Below are 16,271 nucleotides of genomic sequence, written 5' to 3'. Positions count from 1 at the left end.
CGGCGCACTAACTGACACACATGGCAGCCCTGCCATAGTACCCTTAGTCAAATATTTTGCTCAAACTATAGTGTCTCTACGGATATTAGGCCTAAAGCAATGAAGATGGGCGTGGAGGTGGTAACTGCGTGAGATGTTTAGCCTCCAGCAGCTAACAATTTTTACTTATCAGAAGCAGCTTTCACTAAAGAAAAGGTTGGAGACCCCTGCTGTAAACAGTTAAATACCTGCAAAATTCAATAATTTGAAAAAAACACAAAACAATACAGAACTCCACGCAGAACGATGGGTTTCCGTTGTGCTGCTCCTGTGAAAGGGGGCCCGTTTTTACACTTGCAAGGACTGCTTAAGATAGATAGGATAGGAATGATGCAAACTGGGAGGGGGAGGGGCACCATGTTACCTCCACTCTTTGCAAGTGGGGCTTCAACTATATGGATCCAGCCCACAAGGTTCAGAGTTGGCCTGTGAAACAGAAGATTCCTTACTAAGGTGTACAGGATACAGCGTGATAAGTATACGGGAGAGGCAGCAATGTACTGTCCTGATTAGACCATGATAATTAACTAAAACAGTCTAAATTTTGACTATTCAGGGACTGTTTCACATGAACTATGTCTCCTGAGAATCAGTTTTGCTTAACTTTTATTGTACAAAAGTAATTCACAGTCCTGTTTATGAGTATAATATGTGGATCTGATTGTTTTATCATCATATCACTTTCAGCTTGAGCACTGTGCTGACATTACTCAGAAATGTATATGTACACTTGTTACTGAGAATACAATTTGAATTTTTTTAAATGAAAAGGACTCATCTGAATGTTATTCATTTAAAAAAAGGTGAATTAATCTCTACACATGGCCTGCATATGTGATACATTCCTGTGAGATAATGAACCCACGAACCCCTGGGTTTGTTCACAATGAGAATGGTTAGTGCTCATATGCGTCTTCGCTCGTCACTCTGGAGCAGAAAGAATTTGACACTGAGCTGCGCGATGTCTCCTACCGGCGTGCAGCAGGACTGCTTTAAAGTTTCAGGATCCAGTCTGGCGCCTGGGGAATATTCTCACGGTGAAGAATTAGCAGGTCAAGGAGTATCCACCAGAAACAGCGTGACCAAAGGTAAGTAACTTGTTTATTACGTTTAACTTCTGCTGTATTTTATCATCAAAATTCTGCATTCAATAATGTTCACAAAGTGTACAAAACACTGCACCCAAAATATATATTTCAGTCTTATGTAAACAAACAAGGGTGAGTAGGAGCCTTTTGGGTCTAATACATTTTAGACAGAAATAATGTGAATTTTGTGGCAATTAGTTGATTTTGCCAGCACTAACATTTCTCTGAGTCGAGGAGTGACCTTGAGAGTTTTGTAACTTTCAGGTACTGTAACTGCTGATTTTTGGCAATTTGTTGACTATTTTCAATCCCGCAAAATTCTTTTGAGGTTGCAAGTAAACCTATTGCAACTTCAATTTTTGCTCTTACATGTAAAGTCAGGTTGCATTAGAAGCTTTTCAGCAACTCAGGATGATGGTTCCTATTCACCTGGTGTGGATGCATTTCTCATGTTTAGTGAGACTGACTTTCTTTTCTGACTAAATCCTTTCTTGCATTCAGAGCACGTATAAGGCGTTAATCCAGTGTGGGTCTTTCATGTCGAATTAGATTATATTTGTCAACAAACCTTTTCTGACATTCAGAACACCCTAAGGCTTTTTCCCCCTGTGTGAGTACACTCATGTCAAATGAAAAGCAGTTCGTAACCAAAGATTTGCTTGCATTACAAGCACTCATAAGGTTTTTCCCCAGAGTGGGATCTCTCATGACATGTAGCACTGTCTTTCAGATAAAAGCGTTTCTAGCATAAGGATTTTCTCCAGTGTGGAGTTTCTCATGGTGAGATTGTGTTTTTCTCTGAAGGTATTTCTGGCATTCAGAGCACTCATATGTTTTTTTCCCAGTGTGGAGTCTCTCATGGTTAGTGAGGCTGTGCCTATCAAAGAGGCATTTCTGGCATTCAGAGCACTGGTGACGCTTTTTTCCTGTGTGTGTTTGCTCATATAGTGTGAGACTGCATTAAAAATGTAATCTTTTCTGGCAATCAGAGCACAGAAATTTATTTTGGTCTGTGTGTGTTTGATTATGGTGCTTGTAACAGCTTCTAGCTCGTTTCTAGCAGTTAGAGCTCTGATAAGTTTTTCCCCCACTATGGATTCTTACATGTTCAGTGAGATTAGATTTATGTCTGAAACTTTTTGGGCATTCAGAGCACCGATAACGGTTTTGTCCAGTGTGGGTTCTTGTATGGCTAGTAAGTCCTCTTTTTTCACTGAAACATTTTTGGCATTCGGAGCACAGATAAGGTTTTTCCAAAGAATGGGTTACTGCATGTCGAGTAAGTCTCCATTTGTTACGAAACCTTTTTTGGCATTCAGAGCACTGAAAAGGTTTTTCCCCAGTGTGGGTTCTTGTATGTTCAGTGAGTCTTCTTTTTTCACGGAAACATTTCTGGCATTCGGAGCATGGATAAGGTTTTTCCAAAGAGTGGGTTAGTGCATGTCGAGTAAGACTCGGTTTGTTACGAAACCTTTGCTGGCATTTAGAGCACTGATAAGGTTTTTCCCCAGTGTGGGTTCTTGTATGATCAGTGAGACTGCTTTTTTCACTAAAACATTTCTGGCATTCAGAGCACTGATAAGGTTTTTCCCCCGTGTGCATTCTTATGTGCCGAGTGAGACTGCTTTTTACAGTAAAACATATCTGGCATTCAGAGCACTGATTAGGTTTTTCCAAAGAGTGGGTTATTGCATGCCGAGAAAGACTCGGTTTGTTAGAAAACCTTTGCTGGCATTTAGAACACTGATAAGGTTTTTCCCCAGTGTGGGTTCTTGTATGTTCAGTGAGTTTGCTGTTGTAACTGAAACATTTCTGGCATTCAGAGCACTGATAAGGTTTCTCTCCAGTGTGGGTTATTGTATGCCGAGTGAGAGTGTTTTTGTCAATGAAACATTTCTGGCATTCCGTGCACTGATAAGGTTTTTCCCCAGTGTGGGTTCTTGTATGCCGAGTGAGAGTGCTTTGGCCACTGAAACATTTCGGGCATTCAGAGCACTGATAAGGTTTTTCCCCAGAGTGGGTTCTTGCATGTCGAGAAAGACTCAATTTGCTACAAAATCTTTGCTGGCATTCAGAACACTGATAAGGTTTTTCCTCTGTGTGGATTCTCACATGCTCAGTTAGATATGATTTATCGCGGAAACATTTTTGGCATTCAGAACACTGATAAGGTTTTTCCCCAGAGTGGGTTCTTGCATGTCGAGAAAGATTCATTTTGCTACAGAATCTTTGCTGGCATTCAGAACACTGAAAAGGTTTTTCCCCAGTGTGGATTCTCACATGTTCAATTAGATGCGATTTATTGCGGAAACATTTTTGGCATTCAGAACACTGATAGCGTTTATCCCCAGTGAGCAATTTCACATGTTCAGTGACATGAGATTTATGGCTAAATCTTTCTTCCCCAGCTTGTGTTATTTTGTGTTGAGTGAGGCTGGGTTGAACACTGAATTTGTTCTCATAGTCTGTGTTTTTACAAGATTTATTTCTAGTGCTAATGTCACCAAGTTTGTTTTTCTTTTGCTCATATGCCATGCTTGGAGTGATCCAGATCCTTCCTGGAGTCCGGCTTTTTTAGAAAATGGTCAGCATTAATCTCTGAAACAAATCATGGGCAATCTCCGTAACGCTTGAATTGAGCAAAATTTGTCTGGAAGTTGCCCTATAAGCACCTGTTGACAGGTTTCTTGCAGATAATGGTCTTCAGGTTATGACCTCTTCGGAAGCAACTTATTTTGTGACTGATGTTTTTCTCACATTCATTTGTATAGGTTCTTAGCAAAGCAGTGATAAGGTGTTAGTCGGATATTTAATGATTAAATGTTAAGTTCCATTTTGCACTGACGTAATGACAGTAACCGAGGACGTTAGAACGTGCACAGTACTATTGTGGATCACCAGTCGCAGAACATCAGTTCCTTTTAACCTTCTTATACATTGAGCAAAGTTTGTAGTTCTGATGACAGGGATTCACATTAGATATAGCTCCCCAGTGTTCACTTAATCAGTTTTTATATTTAACAGTTCTACATATACTCCTGCACAACAGATAATGCTAAGCCAATTTACATAGAATCCATCACAGAACAGTACACAATAAAAAGGAAACATTTATTTGAGATGGTCATGGACACAATGAAATGGTGTATCTTTAAGGGAATTGCAAAAGAGAGGCGAGTGGTTTGAGGTGTTATATCCAGAGGCAGATAGTCTCGAGTTTTCACTGGTTAAAAACGGTTGTTGAGCAAGAGTGATTTTTAATCTCAGTGCTTTTCTCTGTCGGATGTGTCGGCTTCAAAGTCTTCTTTCGGCGTCTTTTCTATGATGGTATGTAGAAGAAACCTTTTGCAATAACTTTCTGTTATGCACCGTGTGCTTCCTCTCTGGAATTAGATGAGGCTTTAGATTAACATTTATTCTGTCATGCTGAGGCAATTCGTCTTTCTGATAATTTTTCAGATGAGCATGCTGAAGTGGTCTTTCAACATTATTTCTGATGCTGTGTGCACAAATATGGCTTTGCTCTGGGTTAATGAAATGCAAAATTAGAGACTTCACTTACAGGTATAGCACTTTTCTCAGCTCCCAGGTCAGCGAAACACCTAGATTTTAGAAATTCTTCAAACTTAAAATGCTGGATGTCCTTCCGTTTTTCAAAATAATCCTCCTTATGGCACTGACATTCGGTTGCCTAGCGCTAAACCTTGCGTTCTTTGCACATAATTTCAATCTGTAGATTTAAAATTAAACAGTTAATAGAAGTAAATTTCCAAAAATATAAGTTACAAGTCAAATGAATGCAGAATTGGAGAATTTTGATAAATTTTAGCTCTTTTTCTGACACAGCAGAGCGAAGAATTGTAAACTGAGAGCACTCGGTTGTAAGAGTGAGAATTTGTAAAATTTCCAAAATTTTAATAGACTCGCATAACTTACATGTACCCTGTGGAGTTGTAACGCAGTATCCCAGAGTCATATGGACTGGCACAAATCATCTATTTATAAAAAAAATACTATTCATTCATATGTAATGTAGATTTCTGGGTTGGGAATGTCCCCTCCATTGACAACGGGCGTTTTCCCCTGTCGAAGTTGCCAACTGCATGTATCTGTTATCCTGACTTTTGATTTTTGGCCTCGGCTTCACGATAATCTATTGTGTGATGCGAGCCCTATGCCTAGATCTATCCCTCAACTAACCGAAGCGCAAAGAAATTAAAGTGTACTTTCATGTGTTAATTTTATTCCAGCTGATTATCAGTTGTTAGGTTTTTCTGACACGATTTTTCCAGATGGAAACATTTGACGGAAAATCTGCAAAAGACTTTGTCTGCAGCAGTAGCAACCAAGATTTGTGCTATCTTTTTTTTTAACTGGGGGAACACACAATGCTTTGCCCTGTTAGAACCAGATTCCCTTTCCCTCCCCTACTCTTGACACCCCCAAAACCAACTACATGAATATATCTACCACCTGCTGGAAACAGGTGGTAAATATTAGTGAGAAAAACCCTATGAAATGGCAAATTGCGTGTGGTTTGAAGACCAGAAAAATTTGCTCCTCATGGCAGATCCCCATTCAATGGCGTCCACCTTGCACCTGTACGTTACTGGGGAAATCTATCACAAACTAAAGGAAACCATTATGTGAGAATTTTCTGCCGCCCCAGTACTGTGCAACTTGTAACAAGGGACTATGAGAGGTCTTGGACCGGGCCTGTGACCTGGAGGGTCACACCAAGTGTGCCCTTATTTAAGGCAGAGGACTGTCATGGGTTTAACAGCTAGAGCGGTGGTGGCAATGCACCCTGTTGTAAGGATCAATAGCCTGATAAGATCTTTGCATCAGGATCACTGGAGTGGGGTCCTACTGACGCACCCATTTAATGCTCTGTTTCTATGTCCCTGCCCAGGCTTTTGAGCTAACATCTCAAGTGCGTGTTAACCATGTTGGTGGGTGTAGCCTGTGAGGGGCATACACAGAATGTGAGAGTGTGCCAGAGTAAACTACATCTCCTTTCTACCAGTTGTGTATACAAGTGGGACCATCTAGCCCTCTTGTATGCTCCAGTTCAAAGTCCTCTGTTACCAAGGAATAAAGTGCTCTGCAGAGCACTCAGGTGCTTGCTTGCCAACAGGATTGGTGTCTGCCTGACAGTCTATCCAAGTTGAAGGGGCATCACAAGTAGGCTGAATTGATTGCTGGTGTGTCTCCCTGCAAGGGCGGGTTGAATAGCCGCCGGACTCTGCAGTACCTTTCACGCAGCCTTATCTTCTGGGAACCGGACCGACACCTCGCGGCACCCGCTCCGCGGGCACCACTCGTCTCCTTGGGTCCCCCAGTGAGTGTGCACACAGGACTCGAGCCACAATCCACCAAGGCTCGTTGCGGGACTGCGAGGACCAGCGGGCAGCGCGCCAACCTGCCACAGCTGGTCCTCTTCCCGCCGCCTCCTCCCTGTGCATTTAAATTGGGGGCTGGACATCGGCTCTGCGTGTGTCTCCCTGCAAGGGCGGGTTGAATAGCCGCCGGACTCTGCAGTACCTTTCACGCAGCCTTATCTTCTGGGAACCGGACCGACGCCTTGCGGCACCCGCTCCGCGGGCACCACTCGTCTCCTTGGGTCCCCCAGTGAGTGTGCACACAGGACTCGAGCCACAATCCACCAAGGCTCGTTGCGGGACTGCGAGGACCAGCGGGCAGCGCGCCAACCTGCCACAGCTGGTCCTCTTCCCGCCGCCTCCTCCCAGTGCCTTCAAATTGGGGGCTGGACATCGGCTCTGCGTGTGTCTCCCTGCAAGGGCGGGTTGGATAGCCGCCGGACTCTGCAATACCTTTCACGCAGCCTTATCTTCTGGGAACCGGACCGACGGCTCGCGGCACCCGCTCCGCGGGCACCACTCGTCTCCTTGGGTCCCCCAGTGACTGTGCACACAGGACTCGAGCCACAATCCACCAAGGCTCGTTGCGGGACTGCGAGGACCAGCGGGGAGCGCGCCAACCTGCCACAGCTGGTCCTCTTCCCGCCGCCTCCTCCCTGTGCATTCAAATTGGGGGGCGTGTTCTCCCTTCTAAGAACTATATAGGTGGACCTACATTTCCGGCCCGCGGGACGCGCGCGGACGTGCGCGGGCGAAGACCGGGCCACGAGCGGGCCCGTTTGTGCCCGTTCGTGACCGATCGTGTCCGGGCCGGGCCCGCCCCCTTGTTTTTTCTACTACTCCTTGACATACTTAGTGTGGGGAGATGTCCTGTCGAGAAACCAGGAGCAAGTCATCTTTAGCCGGAGCGGCTATTACTGGAGGTATGGAGAAATTTCTGATTAGAGCTAATACCCTCATTGACACTGAAATAAACGTTCTCGAGAAGCGTTTATCAAAGGAACTATCTGCCTACAAAAGATCTTCCCTTGGTACTCTGGCTAATGCTAAAACCCCCGACCGGCTTACAGAGACTAATAATAACGCCACGGTGGGCCCATCCTTAACAACTACTGAGACCAACCCGGCGTCACTTGATCTGGACATATTGGTTAACGAAATTCTTCCAGAAATTGATATGGCCCTTGATATTAATGTGCCCATTCCCTCAGATTCCGCTGTTATTTGTGATACTATATCAAATGGGGTTAATGACGGGGCTGCAACCAAAAGTAAAAGGCCATATAACTCGAAATCGGGTGGCAAATCAAAATCTGCCAAACATCAACATGATTCCCTTAATCCCACACCAGGTTCATCCCAACCTTTACCTAGCTTGGATTTTTCTTGAGAAACCCTGGGAGCCCTCTTTAAATCTTTTTTATTCCCCCTAGAGTCCAAACTGGAACGCATTGAACTTCGTCTGACTAACATTGAGAAAACCTCTGCTGCTATTCTAGCTAGATTCCCCAAGTCTAATATTCTCTCTAATCCCTCTAACCCCCAAATCACCCCCACTAATCTAGGTCCCCCTCTAGTGAATACTGCTGTTCCCTCTTTGCAACCCCCTATGGGCAATCTAGCCCCGATTCAAAGCAGCAATTCTAACATTCCTTCTTTGCTACCAGTAGGCCCAGTTCAATCAATGACCACTACTAACGGGGCCACATCCAACGATCATATAGCTCCCCCACCCCCTGATAAGATTGTCCCTAGACCACGTAGGCCTGACCTGCCCCCTGAAGCCAATCGCTTCATGGTAGTTTTGGCCGGTGTCCCTCCCCTAGAGGTTGGAGAAGCCGAGACTTTCCAATCCCTCAAAAGTAAAGTCATTAGATGGCTGAACTGGAATAGACCCCTCCCGGCCCACTTTCATAATGAAATTATCATGGTTAGAAGGGTACCTTGGCTGGGTAAAACCAGAAAGTCTATAATTGGGGACTGTATCACGGTGAGTTTGAGACCCCAGGGCAGTTTTGCACATATGTGCCGGGTTTAATAGATCCCTCGATTCCACCATCCAGACGCTGTCAGTGTCCTTCTTCTTTCCCCCTATCCATATGCATCATGATCAAGGCCGAGGTAATTGGACGAGGGTTGAGCGGAGGGGCAGATTTCGTGGATATGAAGCAAGAACGGTCTTGTTGCCTCCGGAGACCCCCTTCTGCGATTTTAACCGATTTAACTGTCTTAACGGGTTAGATGGAGTCGACTGACTACCTCCAACTTATGTCTCAGTCCCCACCCTCCCTGCTACTGGTAACAGTTTAGTAGCAGCTATGGGTAAAAGTTTATCCATCACTCCTGCACCCGTAATGTCCCCCACCGCTACCTCGGTACATTCACTATCCCAGGGAACTGACCCCCCTGGTAACAGTTTAGTAGCAGCTATGGGTAAAAGTTTATCTATCACTCCAGCCCCCGTAATGCCCCTCACCCCTACCTCGGTACATTCACTATCCCAGGGAGCTGACCCCCCTGTCCCTTCCCACCCTCCTGTTCCTACGGTCTCCTCCGTTGCCATTATGCCATCAATGACATTTTCTAGTGTACCAGAGGCTATTGAACCAGCCTCCGGTACCCCCGGCTTCAAATTTGCCAGCTGGAATATTGCTGGCTGGAGCCGGCAAATGTCGTCCTTGGGATGGAGCGAAATCCTTTCCGAGTTTGATGTCTTATGTTTTCAGGAGACGTGGGTAACAACTGATATCATCTTTGATGGATTTGTGTCATATAACAACCCGGCACAAAGGCCTAATATGGGCAGGGCCAAAGGGGGGGCTAGTAATCTTACTTTCTGTGAACCTCCCTGTCCGTGTGAAATTGCACCAGACTGTGGGTTTTCACTCGCAAATTTTAAGCCTGGAACACAAAAGGGGTCATGTAACCCTGTTGATTAACCATTACAACAATTTGTTCGATGCTTCAAATACCTCAGTTGTGGATGAGTTAGGTTTAGCAGTGAGTAATATATGTAAAGGCATCCATAAACCTCTTGATATCATCTGGGGAGGGGATTTCAATATTCGTACCTGCCCCCACTCATTCACTAAAATTTGCGGGTATGACGGGGATAATGGGGAAAATCGGGCACATTTTATACACTCCCCTTATGTTGACTCCCTTAACTCTTTTATGCTTAACCAGGATCTACTGATACATTCCCCGGCCACAGACCATGAGGGTAATCCAGTACCGACTTTTGTAGGAATGAATATGGCCTCTGTTATTGACCATTTATTAGTTTCTGTACATATTGTTCCATTTTGTACGGTTCCTACTGTTGTAGATTTTGGAAGTCGCGATCATAATGCCATCACCATGTTGATCTCTATCTGGGGGTCTCCGGTTAACATCCAGCGTACGATAGTAGAAGACTTAACCCCCTGTAGGCAGAACGGCATCCGCATTAAATGGTGTGCGGATAACTCCGAGAAGCTGCAGCACAAAATTGTAGGAGCGGGGTCTGTAGCAATACTTAAATGTTTGGATCCAGAGGCATCCTCTCAGTGTATTATAGCCGATTTTGAGGAATTAGGTACTATCATAAAAAGATCCCTTACCATCACCAAAGGCTTATCAAAGAAGGCAAATGCCGGTTGGTTTGATAGTGCATGCACCAAATCCCTCCAAGAACTTAAGCGGGCACTCTCTAAACAACCCAGAGACAGGGAGGCCATTACATACCTCAGGCAGACATACAAACAGCACCTAACACGTAGAAAACATGAGCTAAGGGAGCTTGCCTGGGATGATCTGACTAAAGCTGCAATACTGCGTGACTGTAAGCTCTTTTGGAATACGGTCAACATCCCTTTTCTTGTAAAGGAAGACTTCCCTATACTATCAGCACAGGTTAGCGAAGATAATTGGGTTTTATATTTTACAGAAATCTTTGACCCGGCTGGGGAGGACTGTGCTAGCTCTTCTGCCGCCCTGTATGAACCTAAGCTATCCCTGGGTATTACTCTTCAAGAATTGGATATTGCCATCAGTCAAAGTAAAGGGGGGAAGGCACCGGGACCGGATGGGGTCCCGGTTGACCTGTATAAATCCAACTTGGCACTTTGGAGCCGCTTCTGACCCAGGTGTTTAATGCCTCAGTTAGGGATAGTACACCATCCACCTAGAGTGAATCCATAATTCTACTGATCTACAAGAAGGGAGATAGAGGAGAGGCTAAGCACTACCGCCCTATCTCCCTTCTGGATTCCTCACTTAAGATCATGAGCAGGGTCCTACTGATGAGATTGGAGGAATGGGCGGAGGACCATAAAATTCTAGCTGAATCTCAATATGGCTTCCGTAAGGGTCTTGGGACAACAGAGCAGTGTATTCGATCTTATCATCGGGAAATACACCAAAGCGAAACAGGGCTCTTTATTTCTCAGTTTCGCTGATCTCTCAAGTGCCTTTGATCTAGTGGATCATACTTTGTTATGGTCCACTTTATTGGAAATGGGAGCCCTGCCAGCAATATTATACTTTCTGGCCAGACTCTATAATAAATTATCAGCCCAGATCCGCTTTGGCCAGGCTGGGGAATGTACCAGGAAAATCAGGGTTAAATCAGGCATAAGGCAAGGCTGTGTGTTTGCCCCGTTGTTTTTATCCCTTTTTATAAACTCTATGGAGTCCGAATTGAAGAGGGTACAGGCAGATTCCCCACAGGTTGGTGGTTCCCCTGTGCCGGTCCTGCTATATGCTGATGGTACGGTTCTACTCTCGCGTACCCCGAATGGACTCCAAAACCTTATGAACTATTTTTACGATTTTATTAAGGGGAGAAAACTAAAAATTAATAACTCTAAGACCTTCATTATGGCCTGCGGGAAACAGATGAAACTTTCTAAACCATTTCATTTTAACAATCACAGAATAGAGGTAGTGGACAAATTCTGTTATCTCGGCATAACTTTTAATAACAGAGGGACTTGGGCACCAGAGATTTTAAACGTGAATGCCAAGATGGGCAAAAGCTCCTCCGGAGTATTCCGCTTTGCATCCAAACTAGGTAGTCGTCGCATCCCTGACATGTTAAATATCTATAGACATAGATGTGTATCTATTGCCCTATATGGATCAGGTATATGGGGCTACTGTAATTACAGGGATCTGCAAGTTACAGAGAACCAGTTCCTTAAAAGACTCCTTTGCCTTCCCTCCTCGGCATCCACTGAACTGAGCCATAGAGAGGTGGGCGTGGATTATCTTACAGACCTAACGGGATTGAGACCTCTTATGGCTTGGAGGTCAATCTGGGCTAAGGATAATACCGATTTTACCAGGCAGATCATTTTAGATTGTCTTCGGTTGGACAATGCCCGTAAGATCCCCTGGTTAAATTATGTCTCATCTTCTTACAGTGAAATTTTTTATCTTGATATTTTTGATGACCCCCTGAGTACCGTCACTGTACCAAAAAAGGAGCTTAAAAATGTTTTTCTAGGGACCAAATCTAACCTGCGTAGTGTCCAATGTAGCCTCATGTCTACTCACGTATTTTACCACTCTAACATGTTGGACGATTGGGGCATGCCTATGTACTTAAAAGCCATTACCAAACAATCTCACCAGTTTGTTCTCACTAGGTTGAGATTAGGCATTGCCCATAACTTGGTGGCTTTTCCACAGATGAAAATGTATAGCCCAACCCCTTGCCCCTGTGATGGCAAAGCAAAGCAAAGCACATTGCACTTTATGCTTATCTGCCCTTTTTACTTGCACCTTCGTCTCTACTACCTCAAACCTGTTTTTAAGAAATATTCTGTGTTTACTACTGCCCAAGCGATGAAATTGTTATTTGCACTTGATACGTTGGACATTTGTTTCTTTACCGCTACCTTTTTACTAAAAGCTGTCTCTCATAGGAAAAGCCTGGTGTTTTAACCTTGGTCTTTATAAATATCTGATTGTCTGGCCGACATACCTGATACCATTTGAGCTGTTTATCTTATTGAAATATGTGTTGCACGTTTTGTATTTTATTCTGTATTTTTAATACTGTATGCTTTTATGATTGTTTTGAATAATCGAATAAAGCTTTGAAATTTGAATTTGATTGCTGGTACCGGTTCTGAAGAGCCTAGAAGCCTGCCTGCCTGCCTGTCTGTCTGTCAGGTTAGAGAAGGGATTTTGACTATCCAACAGGAGGACGAGGCTGTCCTGGTAGAAGCAAGGTCCAGCGCATCCCTAGCAGCTGTATGGGACGGAGGAAGCCAACTACTGGAAATCCATCCAGCAGGACAGGGAGTCAGACGGTCCCCCCAGACTCTCCCAACAGCTCAATGCAGAAAATAATACTCTATGACAACGCCCATGACGACGCCCAGTCCAGTGATAAATGTGTGCTGCCAACCAGCCCATGCAGGGCTGCACATGCCAAATTCTTAACAAACCCAAGAGCGGCTGAATCTACGGACTTCCTGGAGAGACTGTGTGGGGCTGTATCTGCCAAATTCCTGAGCGGTCCATGCCAGAAGCCCAGGAGGGACTACAACTACCCAAGTGTCGAACACCCTGCCTGAAGATACGCCTGGGGTTCAGCCGGCCATATGTTGTGGGCTCAATTGCAGATGGTGGGGCCCCCAGAGGGCCTTCACTCACCAACAGGCCAGGTGTACCGCAAAACTTTAGGACTACTGATCTTCACTGTAAACTGTATTTAAACTGTAAAGAAAAGGCAAAGAGAGTGCCCTACTGAACGCGGCCATGCACCCAGGACGTAAGAGCTCCACAAAAGCCTGCTAGTGGGCCAGAGCTCTCTCAAGCGCGCAGGCGTGCCCTGCGAATGCTGGACAGCTGGAAAGGGACCCTGACAGGACTGACTCATGTTGTGAAGGGGTAAGACACTTAAGACTGAGAGCACTTGTGTATGAGGGTGAATGAACTGCACTTTTCTCCCGCTCTGACCCTGGTCAGAAGCAAGAGTCTCCTTTTTAATTTGTGATTGTATTTAAAAATTGTGTGAAAATACTTCCTACCTGCATTTAATTTTGTGGTGTGAAATACTTCCTTCTTACACTTCACTCTGTTGGGGGCACTCTGAGCTGGTTGATAGGCTCTGTGGGAACTTCCGCTCTGTGTTAGGGGAATTGGAGTTAGCTCTCTAGTTTTGCGTGCTAACGCGCACTCACGCACGCATTATCGGCGTTAAATCTTGCCGATTACGCCTTCGCACAGCGGACGCGCGCAGTGGGTGCACCAGTGGCAAGCCCATCTGCACCCGTCCGTGCCAGGACGTGGCCAGGGGCCAGAACCTCTGCTCGACCCTCTTCAGACAAGTATGGCTATGATAGGGATCAGCTGTTTAGAGTTAAAGGTGAGAGCAGGAGTGAGTGCGTGCATAGTCTGTCTTTAGAGGAGAAGAATATATGTTGCCCTCTATGTAACTATAATTTTAAGCCCCTCCAGGCTGCTCCCCCATTGACTAATGGTAAGGGTAAAGTAAAACCTATTTCCATTATTTTACTTAGCTTTCGCTCCCTCCAAAAACATTCTATTCAAATTCACCTTCTTCTTGAGGAGAGGAGTTCTGATGTACTCTTTCTCACGGAAACATGGACGAATAAGGATTCTTATGCGGATATAGTGTAAGCTCTCCCCCCAAACTACGCAATTTTTAGGCAAGATCGTGCCATTGGTGGGGGGGGGGACTGCTATTATTTGTAAAGACATCTATAGATGTAGAGCCACCAACTACCACATATCTGATTGTAAAAGCCTTTCGTTTGGCATAAGTTACCCTCCAACCTGTACTTTTTCTGGGATTCTCATATATATTGCCCACCAGGAGCACTGGGTAATTTCTGTGAAGACCTCCCAGAGGTAGCTACCAGTGAAGCGAGTCTGTCGTCCAATTTTTCTATCTTGGGTGATTTGAATTCACACTTTCAGGATCTCGATTTCTCCCCCGTGAATGACCTTACTGAATGCTTAGAAACATTTCAATTCAAGCAAATAGTGACTGGCCCTACTCATAATCTGGGACATTTGCTTGATCCCTTATTGACAAATCTCACAGACATCGCTTGGTTGAGTCTATTGAGATTCCTTGGTCTGATCACTTCCTTTTAGCTTTTATCTGGACCCCCCAAGAGTCCTTACAACCGTCAGTTAGAACTAAACAATTCGGCCGTATATGGTCTAAACTTCCAGTGGAAAGATGGGCAACCAGTCTTATAGAGTCCACTCCCATTCCTCATTCTGATCCAACTTAGACGAATGAGAATTTGTACAATTGGCTGGAGTCTTCGCGTGACATAATTCTCCCAAGAAAGAGCTTTGTCACTGTGTAGGCCCAAATATGAAAGCTTGGTATACTCATACTCTGTAAACAACTCGAAAGGACATGGAGGAAGGACTTTACAGCAATAAGTAAGGGCAAATATAGAGAGGCAATTAAGGTCTATAAAAAGGAAACAAAAGCTGCCCAAGCCAGCTATTATCACGGAAAAATCATCTCAGCATCTAATTCCCCTCGGGAAATGTTTAAAATGATAAAATCTCTTCTTTCCCCCCTAGTTTCCCTGTTGATGGTGGTAATGCTTTAAAGCGTTGTGAGGAGTTAGCTAACTTTTTTCCATTAAAGTTCAAAACATCTATTCTAGTTTTCACCAAAGGATCCTAGATACAAATATTTAACTGCTTCCACAACAGGCTATGCTGGATGAGTTCCCTCTACTTTCCCTGCCTGTACTGCAGGATCTTTTGAAGTGTCTGAAATCAGGATCGCCTGCAGGCCCTGCCCCACCAGCCACTCTGTATTTGGTCTCAGAGATAGTGTGCCCAGTTATGCAGGATGTAATAAATGCCTCGCTTTGAACAGGCCAGGTGCCCTGTCTTTGGAAACAGGCTAGAGTCAGGGCCCTCTTAAAAAAGAGCAATTTGGATCCGAAGGACTAGGCCAACTATCGCCCCATTTCTTTACTGCCAGGAATTAGCAAACTAACAGAAAAATATGTGAATTCCGTATTGGCAGCTCATCTTGAGGAAAATGACTACCTCCACCCGACTCAGACCGGATTCAGGCTTCATCAGGGCATGGAGACGGCCCTCCTTGTTGTGGTGGAAGAATCCAGAAAGATCATGGATGATGGAGGCTGCGCTGCTATTATTTTATTAGTTCTCAGCGCAGCCTTCGACACCGTGAACCTTCATATCTTGATCCAAAGACTCAGGGAGGTGGGAGTCGCAGGCACTGCCTTAAAAGGGCTCCAGTCCTTCTCGACAGATAGATCTTTTACCGTCTTTAAAGAAGGAGCCCTCTTACAGCAAAGACCTTAGCAGTATGGAGTTACCCAGGGGTCGTCACTGAGCCCTACCATGTTGAACATCTATATGAGGCCTTTGGCGGGGGTGGTACTCCCCTGGGGAATACACATTGTGACCTATGCTGATGACACCCAATTGGTGGTGTCTCTTAGTCAGCAAGATAAATCTGAGCCGGGCTTAGCTGCCTGCCTTGCTAAGGTATCTGAATGGATGGACCTGTCCTTTCTCAAGTTAAATGGGGCCAAGATAGAAATCATGATCCTGGGCCATGCATCCCCCAACAATTTAGATCTTATGTGGCCCAGTTGTCTTGGTTCTCCGCCGGCTCCGAAGAAACAAATGAAGAGTTTGGGTGTCTGGTTGTATTGCAACTTGAACCTCTCTGCGCCCGCATGTAAAGTGGCGGGGACCTGTTATGGTCTTCTTACGTGGATACGTAAGATCCTTTCCT

General features: G+C 44.9%; 1 protein-coding gene across 1 annotated transcript in view; it reads right to left on the bottom strand.

Moving 5' to 3' along the window:
• Window positions 1-1,118: 1,118 nt before the first annotated feature.
• LOC147737357 (uncharacterized) overlaps window positions 1,119-16,271 on the bottom strand; it is a 30,671-nt gene continuing 15,518 nt past the window's right edge. Inside the window, exon 2 of the mRNA XM_086925776.1 lies at window positions 1,119-4,857. Coding sequence (XP_086781902.1) covers window positions 2,184-3,662 — 1,479 coding nt within the window. The 5' untranslated portion in view covers window positions 3,663-4,857 and the 3' untranslated portion in view covers window positions 1,119-2,183. The remainder of the gene's footprint in view (window positions 4,858-16,271) is intronic.

The sequence above is a fragment of the Lissotriton vulgaris genome, chromosome 1_1 (genome assembly GCF_964263255.1).
Source record: "Lissotriton vulgaris chromosome 1_1, aLisVul1.2, whole genome shotgun sequence".
NCBI classification, from domain to species: Eukaryota; Metazoa; Chordata; class Amphibia; order Caudata; family Salamandridae; genus Lissotriton; species Lissotriton vulgaris.
This window is presented reverse-complemented; position numbering and strand designations above follow the sequence as displayed.